We start from the raw sequence: 22,049 nt of genomic DNA, 5'->3' as shown, positions 1-22,049 counted from the left end.
CTACAGACAGACTTAGGGCTTGGTAGCACAAGAGGAGAAACGCAAACCCACGAATTAAGGATAATGATTTTTACACTGAGTCATCAGTAAGGGTTTAAAAAGTTTTCTCTTCCATGAGGACCTCATCCGAGGCCCAGACTTTGAGAAAATCACTTGTCTGACTGATTTCCATATAGCAATGGATATGGAGTAGGGTCATCTGTTTTCAATGGTAGGGACAAAAAGAGAGAGAAAGAATAAGGCCATACCATGAAGTTAATGACTTGGAAAATAGAGGTGAGGAGCTCAGAATCGATTCTGTCCATAGTTACAAAATGACTTTTAAATGACTATATAAGATGTCATAGAAATATTCAAAATTAAGCTTATCATAGCTATCTGACTCTCTGAGATATCCTGAAGCTGACTATTGAAGTATTTCACCTTAGTACACCACTAAAGAGAAATGAACCCAATGGAGCCATATTTGGGAACTTTTCACATAGTATAAATTTTAATTTCCTGTATATGATAGGATAACAATCTTTCATTTTGACCCAGAGAAGTATAGCCAATCGTGTCGTCTTTTCATTTTGATTAACTATGTCCTTTCTTTTCCTCATCTATTCATTCTGGCCAAATTAAACAATGGTTCCTCAGTAGCAATTCTTTGCTTATAATTCAGAGGTCAATCAATAACTCAATCTCTTTCTCTTCTGCATTTTTTAAATTATCTAAGAGTTCTGGACAAAACATATGAAAATAGTATAAAAATATCTTCCAAGGAAATGAAATGAGACCAAAGCAACTGGACTAATTTCCCCCTAAAAATACATGCCTAGTCCTACCTAAGGCTACTAAAAGGATTTTATGAAATCCCCCAAATAGGCAAAGATTGAGGAAATGTGTTCTCTTGGTGCGATTTCCAAGTTCAACACTCATACTTCTATTTTAAAGTATGCATTCTAATCCTGCTTTCTTTTGATTTAATTGTTTTGGCCCACAGTATCCTTACTGGGAAAGGCTCAAGAACACCCCCCGCCCTCGCATGGCCCTGCAGCACGCCCCACCACTGGTTCTTTTTCTCTCCATCCCCAACCCCCAACCTGTCCTCCAGAGCCAGGGTGCTGTCTACAAATGGACAGATGTGGGAGGGAGCACCTTGCCAATGGTCGTGTCCTCTAACCATCCAAGTTCTGTCCAAGCCTGAGCCACAGGATCATTTTTTGTGATGATACCATGGGTGCAGGCCTCTCAAGAGGCAAAAGACTGCAGGCATCCAGCCTGCAAGCTCATTTCCCTGGAGAGGGGCAAAACTTTCTCGGGCCGGGCTCCTAAAGGAACCCCATCGTGTGGTGCACTCTGTCCCCTTTTGTTGACCTCCAGTCAAGCCAATCTACTTTGGCGGCAGCTATCCTTTCACTCTTCACTGTAATAAAGCTCCTGTAAACTAGTTTGGTAACTAAAGCATGGTAACAGAGTAGATACCGCTGTGGTCTACCCCAGCTCAGAAACCTGGGATTCCATCAACCCTATATAGCAACTCCCAAAGAGGAGCACTTTATAAATGAGTAGCAGAGCAGATACTGTGTTGAAGGACAAACAACATTGGCTATTTTGAACTAGCTGTTTGCTAAGTAATGTGCTTCCCCCCATTATTGCTACTTGAACTTGAACAAAGGAGGAATTGTGTAATTCGGTGGGGAGACCTTGGAACCAGAATATTATTTACTTGGGAAAGACCGCATATGCTCATTTTCAAACATTCATTATCCTCAGTGGGAATTTAGTTACAAAATGACCTGCTATAAACTCTGACCATCTCTGCATTACAATATAGCTTAATCTCTTCTGCAATGAAAAGTTGTGAGGAAAACGTCCTTGCTTTTAGGCAGAGCGCAGCTCTTTAAACCAGAGGCTTTGGAGTTCTACACCACACCTTGGTTTTGTGTCCTGATTCTATCACTCATTGGATTTGTGAGTTTGGGGAGGTTATTTAACTTCTCTAAGACTCCTTCCTCAGTGTTCTTATCTGTAATGTGGGGATGATGATGCTTACGTCAGCGCATTATTGGACAAAACATGAGACAATATTTAAAGCACTAACCAAAGGGCTCAACACATGGTGAGTATCACCTTTTTAAGGTGATAATATCAACATTTTCAAAATAACATCAAACATCTTTAAAATAATTCCTTCACCAGCGATAATGAGATGTCAATTAACTTGATGCACCAAGCATTTAATCATATTTTCATTTACTTTCATTTTCATTTTCATTTCATTTCATTCACTCTTTATATGGCAGTTTATTTTTATCACAATTAATATCTTAAAATAAATTTAAAGTTACATTTAAGTACCAAAATCTCTATCAAGAAGCTTGTCAATAGTCTGTATGTATAACTAGGAGAAAAAAAATCAGGGACAAATGTATCAATGTCCTTACTTATATAGAGAATATAAAATTCTATTAAATATTCTAGAATGTAGGGGCGCCTGGGTGGCTCAGTTGTTAAGCATCTGCCTTTGGCTCAGGTCATGATCCCAGAGTCCTGGGATCGAGCCCCACATCAGGCTCCCTGCTCAGTGGGAAGCCTGTATCTCCCTCTCCCACTCCCCTTGCTTGTGTTCCCTCTCTCGCTGTCTCTCTCTCTGTCAAATAAATAAATAAAATCTTAAAAAGAAAAAATCTTCTGGAATGTAGTTCCTATCCTACCTCAGAGATTCACTCTTTGTCATGTGAGTCAAAGCCACGGAAGGCTGGCATTCGTTTCTCTGAGTACACAGGGGCACATGAAGAAATCAAGTCCTTGGATAAATAATGCCACAGACAAATATGGCAATATATAAGTGAATGTTCAAAAAGAGAAACCTCTGGGGGCAAAAATTAATGTTCTACCCCGAACATTGTGTTTGTTCTGCATTGGTTTAGTCATTTTTGGCTGCCACAAAATTTGAAACTGTGAAAAAAAAAAAAAGTGTGGTTTCTTTTTTTGGTGTTGAATGAAAGAGTGTGGAATCCCCTGGAAAGTATGTGCAATATCTATCAGGGATGTTGTTGCTAGGGAACAAGAACACAAATAGAAGATTCAAGAAAGCCCTTCATTTGGCCCAAATCTCAAGGACTATTAGAAATTGTGCAATATATGATTTGGGAAGGTCATGGTTGTTTGGGAGTTGCTTTTTTTTTTTTTCTTTTTATAACTGTTTCAAAGAGGAGCAATGGAAATAGAACTCAAACTTTTTCAAACAGTAGCAACATGGGAATTGGGATACAAGACTCCTAAAAGGCCCTCACTGGTTGCAAGACTTAGGGCCAACGGTAAATGAAGGTCAACTGTGTGTATGTGTATTTTCTGTTGTCAAGGAGGCTACTAATGTCAGGATTTAGCTTTCCCACTCATTCTGAAAGGTCTGCGTATGTTTAACGCTGCCTCTGATTACTAGGACCTTGCTGGAAAGGTTCTGAAGCCAATGCAAAGAGAGGTGCATGATTTTCTTAGTAAATTATTATCCCAATCTTACCAATGTGAGTTAATTTATAAACACATTGTTTCGAATTAGCATCCTCCATTAAGAGCTTCTTTGCAAAAAAGATATGTGAGAATTTGCCATAAATAAAAATCAAACACAATATCACAACGTAGAAATCTATGCTTTGGTTCTACACGAAGACTGTGTTCATTCAGTCTCCACGCTTCAAAGTTTGCTGTATCACAAAGACAAAAGTTCAAAATATCAAACAGGCTGAAGTGGCCAGAATAGGCAGGGTAGGATAAAACACGTATTAATGTGAGAGAAAGGCTAGTCAGTGTCTAGGGAAATAACTTTTAACTTAAACACAGCTAGTGTTTCTTAAAAGCTTCTCTTTTACTTAAATTTCTACCCAAATGGGACAGGATTTATCTTATATCACACTAAAGAATAGAACAATCACCGGAGTCCATGTTTTTACCCATTTGTCTTTACCAAGAGATTGTTTACCGACTTACAGAACAGAAGGCGCCTCGTTGATTGTCAGTGAGGCTACTTTAAAGGCAGACTGGGACAGGTGTTTTAACACTTCTCTCTCTGTGACATTATATTTATCACCGCCCAGCAGGAAGTGACTATGAAAGCAATTCGTCACCAGCAAGAGAACGGCCTCTGCGTGACATGAGGACCAGACGGCGTGATTCACAGCCCAGCCTTGTGAGCAAGGCCTGGATCTTTGCTGACCGCAATTCATAAAATCACTTTCCCTGCAAACATCCTACCTCCAGATTGTTGTGAATTTTTGCATCGTGCAGAGGCAAGGCTCAGGACAGACAACAGGAAATAAAATCCAAGTTCTTGCAATCATTCTGACCGATTGGTCTCTGACAACCTGTCCTGCCGCAACTCCCTCATTCTCTGGATTTCAGTGTTTCCCAACTGTTTGGTCATTATTGCCCTTCTAGGGAACCTTCCTAGATACATTTCCCCAAGTTCACTCCCATGGGATATTACCATTACACATATACTATATGTTATGTACAATACATATCTGTGCTTTATCCAGTAAGTACAAGATTTTTTTTCACTCTCCCAAGAACCAATTTTCATGCCCATGCCCTTGGGGTTGGCATTGAGAACATGTGCTCTAGCTGAAATCCTTGCCCATTACAAAATTTGGGTGCTACGTCCCAAGCCTCCCTGCTTCTACTTAGAGATGTCTCCCTCTCCCAGATATTTGTCTGACTGATCAATTCTTGTTCATTCTTTAAAACTCAGCTGCAGTATCAAAGCTGTCTGGAGAGACTCTCAGAGTCCCTCAGGCTATCCTCAATCTCCTCTGCTCCCACAGCATCATGGATTATCGACTTATTTCTATAGTTGGTTTATTTGTCTGTCTCCCCTACTGGATGACTAACTCCCTAAAGTCACGGATGCTGTCTCCTCTTCTCTGTTATGGGCTGAATTGTCTCTGCTAAAATTCATATAGTGATGCCTTAAGCCCCAGTACCTGGAATGTGATTATATTTGGACATAGGGCCATACAGAGGTGATTACGTCAAAATGAGGCCCCCTAGGGTAGGCCCGAATCCAATCTGACTGGTGCACTTTTACGAAGAGGAAATTGGGATACGTGAAGAGACACCAGGATGTGTGCTCACAGAGAAAAGGTCATCTGAGGACATACAGCAGGGAGGCTACTGTCCACAAGCAACCAGAGAGGCCTCAGGGGAAACCAAACTTGTCAACACCTTGATCTTGGACTTCAGGGCTCCAGAACAGTGAGAAATAAATTTCTGCTGTTTAAGCCAACCAGTCTGCTGCATGTTTTTATGGCTACCTGAGAAAACTAATACACTCCCTATATTCTCAACTCCAAGCCCAGAGGCTGGTAGTGGAAAAATACATATACTGGTTGGTTGGTTGGTTGGTTGGTTGGTTAGTTGGTTGGTAGGTTGAATGAATAAAAAACATGCTCTTGATAAATTCCTGCTTCCAGGGGCTATGGGCAATCACTATAACATGATGCACAATTCCAAATGATCTGTTCTGTGGAGAGCAGGCCCAGACCTCCCCCAAAGGGCCACGCTTACTCACCCTCACACCCGAAGAGGGATGAGCCAGCATTCGCATATAAGGCAAATGGATAATGTTATTACAAAAGATAAAACATTTTTCCTCATAGGGTGAACCTCTTACAAACCTCTAAGTCACAAAAGGAATAAAAATTACCAATGAGAAGGAATTCCCCTGAAAGACCAAAAGTAAACAGACTATTGAGAAAACCATGTGAGGAAAAGAGAAGTAGAGAGAAGGTCTAAGAGAAACATTGCTGACCTCATGGAGGTTCTTTGCCAGGGCTCTAAAAATATTTTTTTTGAAAGCCCTTTCATATGGTGCTACATGTCCATAAGTACTCAAGAAGGGACTGGCTCATGTTCAAACCAAACCAGCCACGGAGGATCTTGATAAGGTTTTTTAAATGTTCTCCCCATCCGACTTCCCTCAAGGCTTAAGAAATCTCATTAACGGCTAAAAAGAAGGCAAAATGGAACCAGCCCCCATTCAAGAGGCTGATGTCATCTATCTCCCCAAAGAAAAGGCCACACTTTCTTTTGTGAAAACCTAGGGTGACATCACCTCCCGATCACATGCCACTTAGCCCTTTCCCTACTATTCCCAGCTGAGGGGTTCTCTCCCTTTGCAAATGTCACTCTTTCACTCACAAAGCTACTTGACCTTGTTTGTATGCTGGATCCCACTGCCTGTGAAAGAGGGCCTCTGGGAGGGTCCGCCAGAAGAGGCGAGGGGTGTGCACCGCCAACCGGGAGGAAGGCCTCTATTCACACGGCTTGCAGAGAGTTTTATATTCCCTTCAACAATCCAGATGGAGGCCCCCGAAGCTGAATTCAGCCCCTGGACAATGCTGTCAACACTGAATACTGTGAACCGTTTAGCCAGGCAGGGCAACTGTGGCCATTTCTTTCTTTCCAGAGCGGGATTCTCTTTGATGGTTTGCATAAAGGCGAGGCAGTGTGGTTTAATCTCACATCTACAGAGCCTCTTTAAAAATGGGCCCACAAATAAAGCCTGATTGTACATCCATGTTCTCAGAGCAAATAGAAGATTTGTGCAGTTGACAAAGAAGTACATTTTGAAAACAGGCTTATTTATTAATTGGCAAAATAAATGAAGTGTGGGGCGGGGGGGGGGGGTGGATTCTCCCTCAGCAGCAATGCTCAGGAAATGATGCCAGAGTAGATTCTGAATTCTCAGTGAAGAGCTTTTTGGAGCTCTTACTGCACAGTTTGGAAAAGAGCTAGGGGGCAGGGGATGGGCACCTGAAATGAGATCTCTCGAATGAGAAGAGGCTACAGGTTTAAAGGTCCTTCCGTCTGGGCAGGGAAGGAAAAGCGGCATGAGTGCTCTAGTCAGGCTGCCTGTCCTGGGCCCTGGTCTGCCACCCTCACTCTGAGACCGAGGTCTGGTGGGTCTGTGCAGAGATGAGCTTCTTGAAATAACCTTCACCTACACACGCACATGTGTGCAAACACGTGTGCTCAACAATATGCCTATTATACTGTCACACTGAGACCAGGTTTTTAAAGTGTTTTGGATTTTGTCTTTGCTTGTTTTGTATTTATTCGTATTTTGTGTTTTAGTTTGTATTTTGAATCCTGCCACATGCCCTATGGCTTCAGGGCTTCAAGGTCCTGCTAGAACTGCTCTCTCTGAAACCTCAAGGATTTACATGAAAGAGAGGGTGTGGCCCCTATTCCCGCCTGAGCCCCTAACTGGGTGACCGGAAGGCTCTGGCTACAGCTCAGCTCTGCAGCCCCTCCAGCACTCCTCCGGCTGACCTTGGACCCCAGCCACGCTGTGTGTTGCGTGCCTCGTACTTACCCTGCTGTCTCCCACCACAGGACCTTCTTCTACTGGGAATCCTTTTCCTTCTATTTGCCTACGTAATTCCTGTTTATTCCTAGATTTTAGTTCAAAGGTCCTCTTCTCATGCAGGACTTCTCTGACCTCCTGTCTAGGTCAAATTCCCTTTCATGCGCTCCCGTGGACCTTATCACACTTTTGATTTTATGTTGACTTGTGAGCATATTGCTTGGAGGCTACTTCTCATAGACACCCGGTGGAGCTCTATAAAACCAGGAGCCAGGTCTGAGGGTGGGAGTCACACCCTGATCCCAGTCCTTGCACAATACCTGGCCCAAAACTGCTCCTCAGTCTCTGTGCAATGAACACATGAGTGACTGTGAAATCAGATTTATGTCTTCAGTTCATCTCTGCTGGGTAAGAAGTGGGCGAACCTCTTACATCAAAGACCTCTTTCCAGACCCTAGTCTTTACTGTTGGTCCCATTCCCCAGGCTCCCTCAAGTTAAAGACCAAGTCAAAATGCAGAGTAGAAACTCTGTGTACGTGAAGCACTGCATAACTATAGTACATGATAGTTAATTTTGCACAGATCTAGACCACTAACAATCCCCTTCCAGAAAGTTCTTTCCAAGTGTAATTTATATATAGTGGGCAGCACAGAGTTAAAAAAAAAAAAAAGGTTCAGTTCTGGTCCCATTTGGCAAAATTTTGTTGTACAACTCTGATTCCAAGCTTAGCAAGTTTTCAGCAATTGGGAGAAAGAGAATAGACAGAGAATGTCTTTGACCCTCCCAAAGAAAGACAGATTCCAAATAGAACTGGTAGAAAAAAATTTTCCCAAAAAAACCTCAGAGCTTTCAGCAGGGGATACAGCCATGTCTAGCATGTTGGTTGGAAGACTGCAGTGATACAGTAATCCAGTGTGGCCAATAATGGCCATGAAATCATACTCTTTAGTGTGGCCCTGCGGGTAGGATAGCTAGAACAGCCTGGAAGGGAGAGGAAGCAACCCACCTAGAAGCAAGGTATAACCAGCAACAGCAAAATCACTGCTCCTAAAACCCTCCATCCTAGATGCATGGCACAATTACTTAGGGAGATTTTTTAAATTAGCCATTGTCAAGGTCCCGTCGAGGATGAATTAAATCCTATCTCTGAAGGCTGAACCTGAGACATGGGTTCTCTTTACAACTCCCACGCAATTCCAATGTGTATCTACAGCTGAGGACCTCTTTCCAAGGCCCTGAGTCTCCACCTCCTGGTTAGCATTTCTTCATTTCCACCCTTCTGTCTCACATGAAAGCTTTCCTCCCCTCTGGATTGCTGAAGCAATAGGTTCTTTCCTACAGAAGCCCCAGCTCGTATCCTCCTGACATCACAAGGTTGAGGATATTATCCTGCTGTTAGTACAGTGAGCCCTTGGAGCACCTTAGAAGTTTTCTCTACTCTCTAGAGATGCTGTCTTTCTACCATTTTATGTCTCCAGTCTTAACATCTGCTCTCGCCTTGCTCTCTACAGACTAGCACCATCAGCATTTCCTGGGAGCTTTGAGAAATTCATTTAGGATTCATGGGCCTCACCTCAGGCGCCTCTATCAGACTCTGCATTTTAACATGCAGTGACTCACATGCACGTGAGAGTCTGAGAAACACTGTTCTGGAAAATATCTGCAGCCCTTGAAAATCTGGGTCATTTCTCAAGATGTTCCTGTGTCTTCTAGGTTTTTTCGCACTCTTCTCTGGTTGACTTAGAATCACGCCATTTCTGAATCACAGAATACTAGAGATGGACTGTATTACACAGATAAATCAATCCAGTCTCTTCACTTAACAAGTCAATAAGTTTACATTTCAAGGTTAAATCCACCCCCTCAGTGAAGAGAACAGGCCAGAACTCCCACAGGCTTAATTATCATAACTCGTTCACTTTGGGAATTCCTAATCTGTATTTCAAGCTATAAATAGCCTGTGGATTACCACTGAATATTTTTAAATACCGAAAGCCCCATATTTGTATTTTAACAGAAATACACCCAGTCTCCAGTTCATATTAACAGAACATCTAACACTCAAGTATACAATAAAGGTATTCACTTCTGTATAGTGCCAAGATTCATATAACAAACGGACTATGATTTTAACAACCCTCAAGAGTCAACCACAATCCACATTTATGTGTGCTCGCCTTGGGCTCAGCCCTGATTCGGACAGTAGGGCCACCATTTAGGTGTCTGTGTGTGATTCCCAGTATAATAGCCCAATTCCACTTCTCTTTCAAATTGACTGAAACAGACCAGTGAGCCCTAAGACCTTGGTTGAGAACTGCTACTATAATAGTCACAAGGACTGTATTTGTTAGTTGTGGATCCCTCTAGGAGAGTGGTTCTCAAACTTGAATCATGGGGAAGACTAGTTATGACACGGATTATCAGGCTTCCGTAGGTGTGGGATGGGGCCCAAGAATTTGCACTTCTAACAAGTCCCAGATGTTGTTGATGCTGCTCTTGGGGGACCACATTTTGGGAACCATTACTCTGGGGCCTACTCTCGTTAGACTGGGCCATGTGAGGTCAATCTACAAGTTTCGGAACTCTCGTTAAACATGAATGTTAATCCTCAGAGGAATGACTATCCCTACCTGCTTTCTAAACCTCCAGTTCATAGGGGGGTGCTGACATGCCCCGACTCCTTTTGGCAGGTACAACACATGCCCTGGCTGTGTGAGTTCTCTACTCCTGCTCCGCTCTCAGCCCAGTGCTTCCCCTTCCCCTTCTCTCGGAGTATCTCTCATCCTTGCCCTTTTATCCCCACCCCCACCATTCCTTCTCTGCTATGTCAGAATACGCCTCGAATCTCATTCCATTCCACTCCCCCTGGGAGACTCTAATGCCCCCTTGCAATTTGCTTGCCACACCCAGCTATAGATATTCCCCCCTAGAAACTTCCCTCTGCTCCCCTCCTTTCTCTTCTGCAATTTATTGTTGCAAAGACTTCAGCAGCTATCCACATCCCGTTCTCTCTTAACCCTACCAGGATTAACTCTCCCAGAGCCACCAATGTCTGAGGAAATTGTCCAAGGCCTAGTACCAGACTACTGCCCAAGTTCCATTATTCGTGGGTGGAATTATTTCCAAAGAGGCAATTGGGAAAGGAATAATTCTTAGTCAAACAGCAACGATCAAATACAACTAAGATCAGCACAGGGCTTACCGTGAATGAACCACTGCATCTGAAATCCTTTCTCATGGTGACCGACCCCATCGGTGTAGAACAGCACTTGAAGCTTGGAGCCTGTGGTGCTCCCTGCCAGTGGCATATCTGTTCCACAGTAGCGCCCGATCCGCTGGGAGCCGTCATAGAGCTGAAATCAAGGAGAAACTTCCCAATGTGAGAAACTTCACATGGCCAGTCCGATAAAAAGCCAAGTCTCCTCATGTAGCAAAAGCTGCTCCTTGGCTGAAAGGTTAAGGGTAAATCTGCCGAGGTAGTTTGAGCATAGGAGGCTTCACATAAGCATTAAAAATAGATGATTATATAGAGAGAGTTTTATGGGTGATGTCTAAGCCCAATAAAGCTGGAAATCCAAATACTACTGTTTGGTTTTAGGTCAGCCTTGCAAGTTCCTTCGAAAGTATAAATCCAGGCACAGAATAAGGAAGTGGTGGCCTGGGTGAGACGTGTTCACACATTTATGACACATGAGAGATGCTCAATGAATATTAGTCTTATAATTGTAAGATGTATACATTTTTAAATCAGTACTAACTCTAAAACCTTAGACATTTTAGAAAGCTATGTAAAAGGTAAATACAAAAATTAATCCCAGTGAAGATAACCACTCTTAATATTTTGTTAATACCAGAAGTTTGTCTTGCCAACATTTTTTTTCATTTGCTTATGTATGTACATATACACACATGTGTCCAGGTGTATATGTGTGTGTATAAATTCAGGCTACTTATTCGATTGTATTCCCGGTTTTTCTCTAAGCATGTCACTCAATAGTCTATGTAAACATTTTTAATGGTGGCATAAAATGCTACTAATACTCTGGTGTAGTTCATTGAGGACATTTCCAATTTTTTTCCCAGTGTGAGTATTTGTTTGATATATTCAATGTCCCTCAGGAAAGATTCCTGTAAGGGGAATGAATCAAAGACTATCATCTTTTATCACTTCGATATATATCATTAAATCTCTTACCAGAAAGTTTATACCAATGAAGCCCCCACTAGCACTTTACTGAAATGGGTCTTACAGGGGACCTTGGCAATTACGACTATGATATTTAAAGCTGGGGTTGATAGGGAAAATTTTTGGGTTTTGCAATTGTCTTAACTTATGTTACTTTGAGGTTGAAGGTTTTTTATGCTTATTAAGCATTTCTATCTCTTCCCTTGGCACTTTTCTGCTGAAGTCTTTGCCCACTTTCCCACTAAGCTCTTTGTACATCAGTCGGGCACCCTTTAACTGACTCATTAATTTCATCAGATGCATACCTCTAAACTAAAAAAAATAAGCTTCTCTGCCATAACTCTTCAATCAAGAAAGATAATGATAATCCGAAAAGATTGGCTCCTCGTGACTCAAGCCAGTGTATTTTCTTTTAATCCACTAATGTCTGCATTGCTGTCTTTGTTCTAGTTATCCTTGGAATGAACTGTCCATCACAATGAAATTGAAAATATCCAATTGTAGACTTGTGGACTTCCTTGATTATTCTCTTACAGAGTATACATATGTTAGAGTATGTGTGAGTGCATGTGTTTGCTCGTGTCTGTAAGTAAATGCATAATCTGGATTCAATACAATCCAAATTGACAAAATTATGATTATTTTAAAGATTTACTTATTTTATTTTAGAGAGAGAGAGAGCACTTGTGAGTGAGAGGAGGGGCAGAGGGAGAGGTAGAGACAGAGGTAGAAAAGCAGACTCCCTGCTGAGCACAGAGCCAGACCCAGGGCTGGATCGCTGGATCCCAGGATGCTGAGATAATGATGTGAGCCAAAATCAAGAATGGGATGCTTAACCAACCAAGCCATCCAGGCTCTCCAGCCAAATTATTTTTATTTACTGAAATGTTATGATATAAAATAGTGTCTGAAACATATTGATTGGAACATGGAAAACTTTATCATCAAATTCTACAAAACACACCCATGGAGCCTTCCCTAATCCCTATAGCCAGTCATAAATTAGTTTTCCTTTGAAACTCCTCTGCTTTTTATTTGTGCTTCTTTGTAGAAATGGTCACATTCCCTTATATTCTAGTTACGGGCATGTATGTCTTATCTCCCCTACCGATGATGAGTTTCCTTAGAGCCTGGACCACCTCTCCCTGTTTCCTCTGCCTCGTTCAGGCTTAGTCGAGGGCAGATTCCCAGTACATCTGGGAAACACAATGGTTTCCTCCACTACTGCATTTATTTCGGTGGGACTTAATCTGCACTCTTACTTGAATCCTGCATAGTTAGATACATACTAAGGTCTTACAGTCCTAAATTTCAGCATGTTCCTTTTAGGCAACAAAGAGTCTGGATCCTTTGTGGCTGTTCTGTAGATGGGCGGGTGGGGATTGGGCAGGGCCTTGTTCAGGGTCATAATAAATTACAGATTTCTAAAGCTTGGCCTGTCTCATTGAGTTCCCCAAACTAGCTGCTCATCAGGTATCCATGTTTGTGATATTTGAGGGAAGGTCAGCAGAGATTTACAGAGAGACACTCAGAAGTCTGTTATATAACTCACCCTTAGGTAGTAAACCTCAGCATTTTAAGCGAACGAATAAAGACGAAGTTTATTTCCAGGCTTATCACTTCAACTTCCTTTTGATTTTTTACTACTACCGCTGCTTTGAAGAGGTATATTTATTAGCACATATCTGTCTAGGTAGTTGGCAGAAGCCATAATGAGGGAGCAAAAATGAAGGAAAGAATAAAGCAACACAAAAAGAAAACGGGACAACAAAAGAATCCTTCCCTTCTGATGGCAGGTCCCCCCACCTGGCGGGGGGTGGAGGTGGGGGAGGAGGGCCAAGCTGCACTCTGTTTACTCCTAAATTACTGCTTTGCCCGTAGGGTATTGATCCCAGCTTCAGAGTTTTGTGGGGTTTTTTGTTTTGTTTGTTATTAAATCCAGTGTACCAATTCCAATTCAAAACTAATTAATACAGAAATAAACATACTGTTCCCAAGCAGAGGTATCATAAGCAAGAAACACTCTACTACTTTCCACTCCAGAAGGCTCATTCTTAACTTTCAGTTGTAGTTCAGTGATCAAAACTTTAATTATTTTAATCTTCATGCAACAAAATATGAGGTAAAATTTCTTTATAACCATAATCACTCTAAGCTTGATGGACCTTCTGAAATGGTTATAGTGGCATTTTGACGAACTGTCATTTAGATTCTATACAAGATCAGAAGCAATACAGTATTTTTGCCTCCCAAGCTCAGCAAGGTTAAGAAATCTGCCATTTTCACATGACTTGGAGGAGTTTTTTTTTTTTTCTTCCTTCCGGATAGGATTACCTCATTGAAGGAGAGCCCCTGAATCCCGGTCGCTCTTAAATAACACATTGTGAATGGGGTGGGGGGGTGGGGCGGGGGCAAAGGGAGCGGGTTTGGGGGGGAACACTGATGAATGACAATTAGTTTCTTTTTGCCTTTGGAGGGGAGAGAGTGATGCACTGAAATAAACAACAAATAGACATTGATGAAAATGCTTAAATATGTCAAATAAATGAATTAATTAGTGTAGAACAAAACCTCTACACAAAAACACCCCAACCTCCAATTTTATGTCCTTCTAAAGTTTACACTTAATTAAATCAGGGTGGGTTTTTTTTTTTGTTTGTTTATATTCACACAGACGGCTAACGTCACCTCTACAATTCGTTCCCGCGTAAATTTACCACACAAAAAAGAACAGTCATTTTTCAAAGTACACAAATACTGGTTGCCATGGAAACCAGTAGGTGCCTGCTGCTCCTGATTCTGTTTTCAGAGCAGAATGCTAACCACAGGACGTTCCAGCTGTGACTCATTGCAACTACTGGCAAGCATGCCTGCTTGGTCCTGCTAAGGGTATGATTTCCCTTGCTTTTAGAAAGCCTAAAGATCCCCTTGGTCTGAACAATACTCGAGCTTGGAAAACAGTCCACAAAAGGAAACTAGCAGAAATTAAGAAAAGAAAGATCGAGATTTGCACATTAAATATGCAGATCTAATTTGTATAACTGTATCGAGAAGTGGTTGTTTGTTTTTTAATACCTGAAATGCTGGGTTCACTTTCTGGTTGGCCATTAAATGCATCTTCGAATGTAAATATGTTGTATACATACAGCCTCCTGTGTAGAATCTTTCCAGTTATTCTCTTAAGGAGACTCTTCATTTAGGATTGATGTGGCTTAGGTCTCCCTACCCCCCACTGCACCCTGAAATATCTCAACCACTCTTAGGACACTCAAAGAGGAAGGAAATCTCTTGCTTAAGCCACATTTACCAACTTCTATCTACTTCCTTTGCATGGGTTTGATAATTTGGCGCACGCATAGTTTATGAGGCCAGCAGTGACTTCAGACCCCAGGTACAATATGAAATGACCCGTGGACCCCTTCTAACTACTAAGAACCACACATATAAGGCAGAAGACATAAAACTGAAGATATATCACTGACAGAGAGAGCTGAATTTTTCTAAGAGTCAGGGTTCTGTAGGTACTTCAGGAATCACTGAGTCAACTAATGTGTACCTCAACCTGTTCCCTCAATGGGAATCGACTTTAAGAACTGCAAGCACTCTCAGAACAGAAGTGTACCTTTCAAGGGCTTCTTTGCTGCTAAATTGTTTTATGATTTTGAAAATGTATGACTTTAATGAATGAAATTATAACCAGTTGTTTCATACACATGAGCATGGGATGTACAGAGGACTTCTTTTCTACACCCATTTGAGAATTACAGTGAGTAACAAATAAAACTCAGCCTTTCTATTCTAGATGGGCATCTAATTCATATTTTTTCTAATTCATACGTTTCCTTATTTCCTTGAAATTTTTCTGAAATAAAACTTTTTTATAGTGGATGACTAATGTTAAGAATTAAATATCATCCAAACAGAGAAATAAAATCAAGAGTCTCTTTGGGATGATATTATTAAAATATGGAGAAACTTTGGGAAAGTTTTTTTGGTCCATTTTCTATTATAAATCTTTAAAAACTTAAAAAAAATTATCCTTTAGAGTTTAACATGTATTGAAATAATTTGCCTGCCATGAGGGAGAATTCTGGGTGTAACAGAGAGTCTCCTCATATTTATAGAGAATGAAAATTCTAGTCGGTGTAAAGAACATAGCTAAAATTTCTGAGAACTACACTCAATGAGTTTATAGACTACCTTGCAAAGCCAGTGTCATTAACAGATTATATTCAACTGCAAGCAGGAAAGTAATTTCACTTGAGGAACATACTAGAGTATGTTCACTGTGATCAGGCTGTAGGTATACAGTCCAGTCCAGCTCTAAACTTTGCTTAGAATATAATCTCATGAAAATTACTTTCCCTTTCCTAGCTAAAATTCCTTATAAATTTGGCATCATAATAGTACTTATACGGTTGTTGTAAACAGCAAATGAGACAGACCACGTAATAGGTTCAGTGCAAGACCTGGCATATGGAATGTGCTCAAAATGTTACTTTAACTCTTGATCAGAGGCAAAGGGAACCAACATTTTTTTCCAAAGAAACCATTCTAGAAATCGCTTTGAGAGAAAAATATGATGGGTATAGAGAACTTGAGCTGACTCACATAAGACAATTCAGAGAAATCATCCCTGGCAGACCAGACAGGGAACCAGTGAATCAATGAATCACTTGTGAGGAGATGGACAGCCATTGCTTGCAGCATGTTGCTATGACAACGTGGTTCTGTGCAGACACTGAGCCCATTCCTCATGTGCGGGACGCATAGCCCATAGCAAATCATACTGTGGGGGACAGTGTAAGCATGGTGTGCGTGCTGGGGTGGAGGGAGATGGTGGATCATAACAGGATGGTGGCAAAGTGAGCATTAGGAAATCAGTCAAGGCTGCCCTGAGGACGTGGAGAAGGGAGGGACAAATGGTAGGGAAAGTGGCTCTGCACATGTATCTCTTGTTGCTGCCTCCTCTCCCGTGGCTGTCCAGCCATCCTGCAGCTCTAAAGGGGTGGGAACTGGTGAATTCTTGGGGCATTTCTTCAGATCCCCCCCCCCCAAACAACTGTAACGGGACCTATGAGAACTGCCTCATGAGAGTAGTTATTAGGAATGTTACTGCCAAAGTTTACACACAAATCTCCTGGGTAAACCTGGAACTTTCAGCATTTACTTTAAATCTGAAGGTCTTTGAAATGTTCCTCTAACAATAGCAGAAATTGCCAAACAAGATTCATAGAGTAGGGTAAAAGGCTCCCATTGTGGATGAGAAAAGCCTAAGGGGGTAATAGCTTAATCGAATTGTGGAGGGTAAATTAGGCAAATGTTAAAGATGAAAGCTAATAGACGGAGAGCGTGGTAGACTCTGGTTGGCTCCACGATGGCCCCAGGAGGCAGGGTCCTCCATCGGACACGGGCCGTGCACCGTGCTCTCTGATGCACAGGCACACATCTTCCCCACGGCACAGGAAAAGCCACGCTTCCATGTGCTCACAGGGTGGGGCAGGAACTATGAAATACCCGTCTAAAATTAAACAATTACTCATAATGCTGGGCTTTGCATGACAGCAAGAAACCCATCAAAGACCACATTCTGAGTTATTCTGTGTCACTCTGAATTAGATATCTGTCTCACACACAGATGAGATGGTGTTCTTACCATGTGGCAGCTCGGTGCTGTTCCCTCTTAATAGCGCATTGACATTTTTGTTTCTGCTTTCTGTATATTACTCACGTTAGAAGCCACAATGGCTGATTTGTTTTTTTCACTTTTTAAATCATTGTCTAATCACGGATGTGTGCAAAGATTTAACTATAAGAATGTTTATCTCAGCATTGGTTATAATAGTGGAAATTTGACAAAGATTCTAAATGTTCCGCATGAATAAGTGGCCATATTGGGATGATGGAATGTGCCATGTTGTAAATGATGTGGCATTATGAATAACATGGAAAAATATTCACAAGCTATTGTTACCTGGAAAAAAAGTCATTATAGGATAGTATGTACAGAATGATCCCCTCTGAATATTAAATTAAAATATATAAGGAGCAACTACAGGAAATGAATACCACCAAAAATTATTAGTAGGGATAGCGACGCCTGGGTGGCTCAGCCATTAAGCATTTACCTTCAGCTCAGATCATGATCCCAGGGTCCTGGGATCTAGCCCCGCATTGGGCTCCCTGCTTGGTGGGAAGCCTGCTTCTCCCTCTCCCATTCCCCTTGCTTGTGTGCCCTCTCTCGCTGTTTCTCTCTGTCAAATAAATAAATAAAATCTTTTTAAAAAATTATTAGTAGGGATATAATTTTGGTTATTTTTATTTTATCTAGGTTTTTCTATATTTTCCAAATGTTCTGTAATGGCTATGTATTCCTATGTGATCAGATAAGTTTATTTCTTCAAGCATTATCTTTGGGGACCTACTGACATAGCAATGTAGATATGCATTGGTAATGTTTTTCCATTCTCAAAATTCCATACCGTTTTAGGTTCTTAGCTACCCAGCTGGTCTACTAAAAATATTATACTGTCTATCTCTATTGTCTTTTATACACATCTCAAGATTATACGTGAGAATGAGTCCATTAAAATGTTATTATATAAGGTAATCTCTCTTCAGCATTAATTTAAAACCATATTTTGTCCCTAATGCTTCCTTTTTTTATCATAAGTAGGTTTTTATTATTAATTAGACTAATTCTTTATTTAAAAAGAATTCCTTCAGATGCCCAGGGACTGAAGACTTCTCACAAACACAAGTTCTGATAGTCACTGATGGAGCCCTAAATGCCTGATTCCCTCCCTAGTGGTAAGCGAGATGCACTGAAAGCCAAGCCTACTCTCCCGTGGGAACATGAACATTTAATTCCAAGAACCACAGCACTCTCTCTGCCAACTATACCGCCACAGCAAAACACTAAACATCTTTAAAAAATTATTCTGCCTCCTAAAAGCCTCACCATCTGTGAGAGGCGGACTCAGAAACAGGGAGAAATCTGCTTCATAGAACGAAAGGAATCATAGAACCAGGAGTTGGAAGGACCTAGGGTACTGCCATGCACTCTTCCCCAGTTGAGGGAAGAAGTGGGGGAAAGCCTATTAAATAAATAGTAAATGTAAGCACTGAAAGGTCAACACAGCATTTTTTAAAAAGTTTTTGAAACGCTGAAGTTGGACATCTTTCCTATTTTAAAAAGGAGACAATCAAGATAATTAACCGAAATCCACAACAATAATTCCTAATTCTAAAACTTAGCATTCTGAGCTCTGCATTCTTATTCAAGCCACGGGCCTGTTAAATGCTAGAAGGGACCCTCCATGCACTGGCTGCCTGTGGCCTGTGTGAGGAGAGAGCGAGGCGAGGACTACCAGGGAAGGAAGTGTGGATAGAGAGCAATTTCAAGTTTAGAGCCTCTGAGGTGATTTCTACTGTCTACAGGGTAGGGTGGAAATTATCTGTAGGTCTGATTATCATTCACCCTGATTCTGTCCTTCGTGTTTGAGAGACTATTCAGAGGGGAAACACACAGAGTTTCTTTTGAATCCAAGAGCAAAGGCTATCTTTTGAAGGCTGCTGTGTCTGCCTCATTAACTGCAGCAAATTAATGCAATCACATGAAAATTCTTCATTGTGAGGGATGGTCAGGAAAGATCAGCATTTCCTTTTGAGGAAAGGGATTTTGATTACACTGATACAAATATCTCTCCTTTTAATTTTTTATGATTAAAAAAAAACACACTTTACTTGGGCAACCCTGGAGTATTAAATTTCTTATAAAATGCTTCTTGTTACTCTTAATGCGAATATCAAGTATTTGGCTGAATGAATCAATAGATACACTTCATTCTAAACTTTTGAATCCAGATCACGATTAAGCATAATGCTAGGCTCATACTTGGTGTAGAGACATAAACTGAATTGTTTGGGGTATCGTTGTCACTTTTTATGAGTGTTTTTGCGTAGCAGTTATCCTCACAATTAAAATAGCTTATGTCTGAATTGTAAGCAAAATGCCAGGCATCCTAGAAGCGAACTTCCTCTGACAGACAGTGGCAGGAAGCATGACTCATCTGCCTGGGAAGTGTTTAAGGAGGTGCCGTGATGAAGAAAGTCAGCTCAGACCCTTTGCTGCTAAGACATAAAATCTCATCTGCTTTTCCCCAACTGGCAAATGGGATTTCAACCACCACGCTTCTTAGATTCAGATACAGAATCCCTGTGGCTTTTGTAAGAAAAGCCAGGAGACAGAAGTCCTGCTTTCATTAAAATGGGGCCAATCTCTGTTCTCCACAACTGGGAAGGCTGTTTTGGAAACTAAAGTTCTGCATTGGCTACAAAATGTTTTCGAGAGCAAAAATTAATCCGTCAAATTGTGTTTATGTTGAAATAATCATAAATAATGTTTATTAGCATTTAATAAATAATATTTATTAGCTGAATATTATTCTAAGCCCTTCATATGTGTTACCTAATTTTAAAATTCCCAGCAGCTCTATACAGCCGGTACCCTTATTATCCCCATTTTAGAGTTCTGGAAACTGAGGTATGTGGAAGTTTAATAATTAAACTCCCCTTACTGGATCTCCACCATCACTTTCACCTCCCTGCAATTTTCTCTCGAAGCCAGAGTTTTTAAAGGTGACAGTCTGAGCATACCGTTGCCCTGCTCAGGCTCCGGGAAGATCTCTTGCCTCTCGAAGGCGGTCCCTGAAACTCCTCCCGCACGCTCAGTGCTGCGCTACACTGCAGACTCCGGCCCGCCTGGCAGCCCCACGCTGGGCCTGGGCCACACCGGACTTCCCGCGCTTCTGACAAGGATTTTCTCCTCCAGGCGACTCAAGCCAGGCTCCTCTGAACCTTCTTCCTGACTAGGCCTCGACCTTTGCCTATAAAAATGCAGACTCTCGGCACATACGATTTCACCCACTCATTCCCCTTTACCCAAATTAAAAGACTTAAACACTAACGTAGTTTCTAACAAGATCACACCACTAGAAAGATCCCTGCCCCCGTTCAAGTGCCTGCCTGAGAAAGCTCAACGCTGCCAAGAGGATTTACGGTTTGTTCCAGCCAATACCTGAGGATAGGCCCCTGATCATCTTTCCTAGAACATTTACTAAGAAGGGCTTACAACAGTGATTCCTTCCTCTGCCCCTCTGAGAGGTGTGTGTGTCTCCTACAACTAAGGAGTGCCTTTCTCAAGGATCTGAGAAGCATGCCTTTGAAATGGAATCATCGGGAAGGATAGGACGCTCCTCTCCCAGTCTGTGTGGGAGGATAGAATCCGAGCTTCCATCACTGCTGGCCAGCACACTCGAATGGCCTCGCCACACTGACACTGACTAACCTTTTGTCATTTCTCACTTCCCTGACTGCTCCAGCTGCTGGTCTCCTCCCGATGCCCTAGTTCTCCCTTTAAAATGCCCAGCCACCTCTGTATAAACTGAAATGGAGTGCAGTTCATGCTGGATCCTACTGCAGGAGTGTATTACTGATTAAAATCTATCTTCGCCATGTTAACTAGTATCCAGCTTTATCTGTGACAGTTCCTCGACCACAGCTTCCCTTGGTGAAACTTTCAGCTTCTTTTGAACTTGTTAAGTTACTCTTCCTCAGGGAAGCTTTCTCTGACCCACAGATGAGCTCGGTCCTCCCGTTTCGTGTCTTTGGAGAACCGGATAATATTCCCTGATAGGACTTAACACAGCTTACCATTAAATTTGTATTGTGTGCTAAATTGATTACCACCTGCCTCCTCAGTGAAGACAAGGAAAACTCATGCGAAAACAGTTATATTTCCATAGTCTGTGGGTCGAAGATGTATTTGGATGACGAAACGAATGGATACGTGAATGAACAATGCATATTTAGGGTAGTAACAGCTTCAGGAAATGCCACAGCAAAAACAGAACAAAACAAAAAAACACTGTTTAACTGTGTTTAATTCAGCATTTCTCAAAACTTATCAGAATTTAGTTCTCTTTATTTGTGAAACATCTATCAAAATTTGTGGCAGAGTGAGTTCTGTGGTTTCCCCAAATGGACTTCCCCTTTGTCTGGGTTTCTGAATCACCATGTAGAAGGCAAGGAACACCAGCATGGGTCTCTAACATGATTGAGAAATAAACTTGTATTATATCAAGCATCTGAAAATTTATGAGTCCTGCATAACAACAGCTCGAGTTACCTTAACTAATCACAGTATCACACAGGCCTGATGGAAAATGCTGCTCAGGCTGCAGACTTAGAAAACATGAGTACAGGACCGGAAGCCTCTGTTTTGGTCCATTCTTTCATTTGAAATGCATGATTTTGTAATTGGAAGAGGACACGGGAGTGTAATAAATAATGATATAAACATCTGGTGGACAAGATGACATCAGAAGGAGGATTTGGCAAGAGATAAAATGAATCTTACGAAGACTAGAGGGAAATGCATTTGACAGAAGTCACTAGCATCACGAAGAGGAAGGCTTGCAAAGCGGAAGGCCTAGAAGGGTATACAGAAT

General features: G+C 41.6%; 1 protein-coding gene across 1 annotated transcript in view; it reads right to left on the bottom strand.

The window, feature by feature from the left end:
- Positions 1-22,049, bottom strand: part of CUBN (cubilin) — a 257,006-nt gene that overhangs the window by 156,486 nt on the left and 78,471 nt on the right. Inside the window, exon 28 of the mRNA XM_045787715.2 lies at positions 10,555-10,705. Coding sequence (XP_045643671.2) covers positions 10,555-10,705 — 151 coding nt within the window. The remainder of the gene's footprint in view (positions 1-10,554; positions 10,706-22,049) is intronic.

The sequence above is a fragment of the Ursus americanus genome, chromosome 31 (genome assembly GCF_024610735.1).
Source record: "Ursus americanus isolate L20-20 chromosome 31, mUrsAme1.1.p, whole genome shotgun sequence".
NCBI classification, from domain to species: Eukaryota; Metazoa; Chordata; class Mammalia; order Carnivora; family Ursidae; genus Ursus; species Ursus americanus.
Note: the sequence above shows the minus strand (reverse complement) of the source record. Positions and strands in the feature narration are given on the sequence as shown.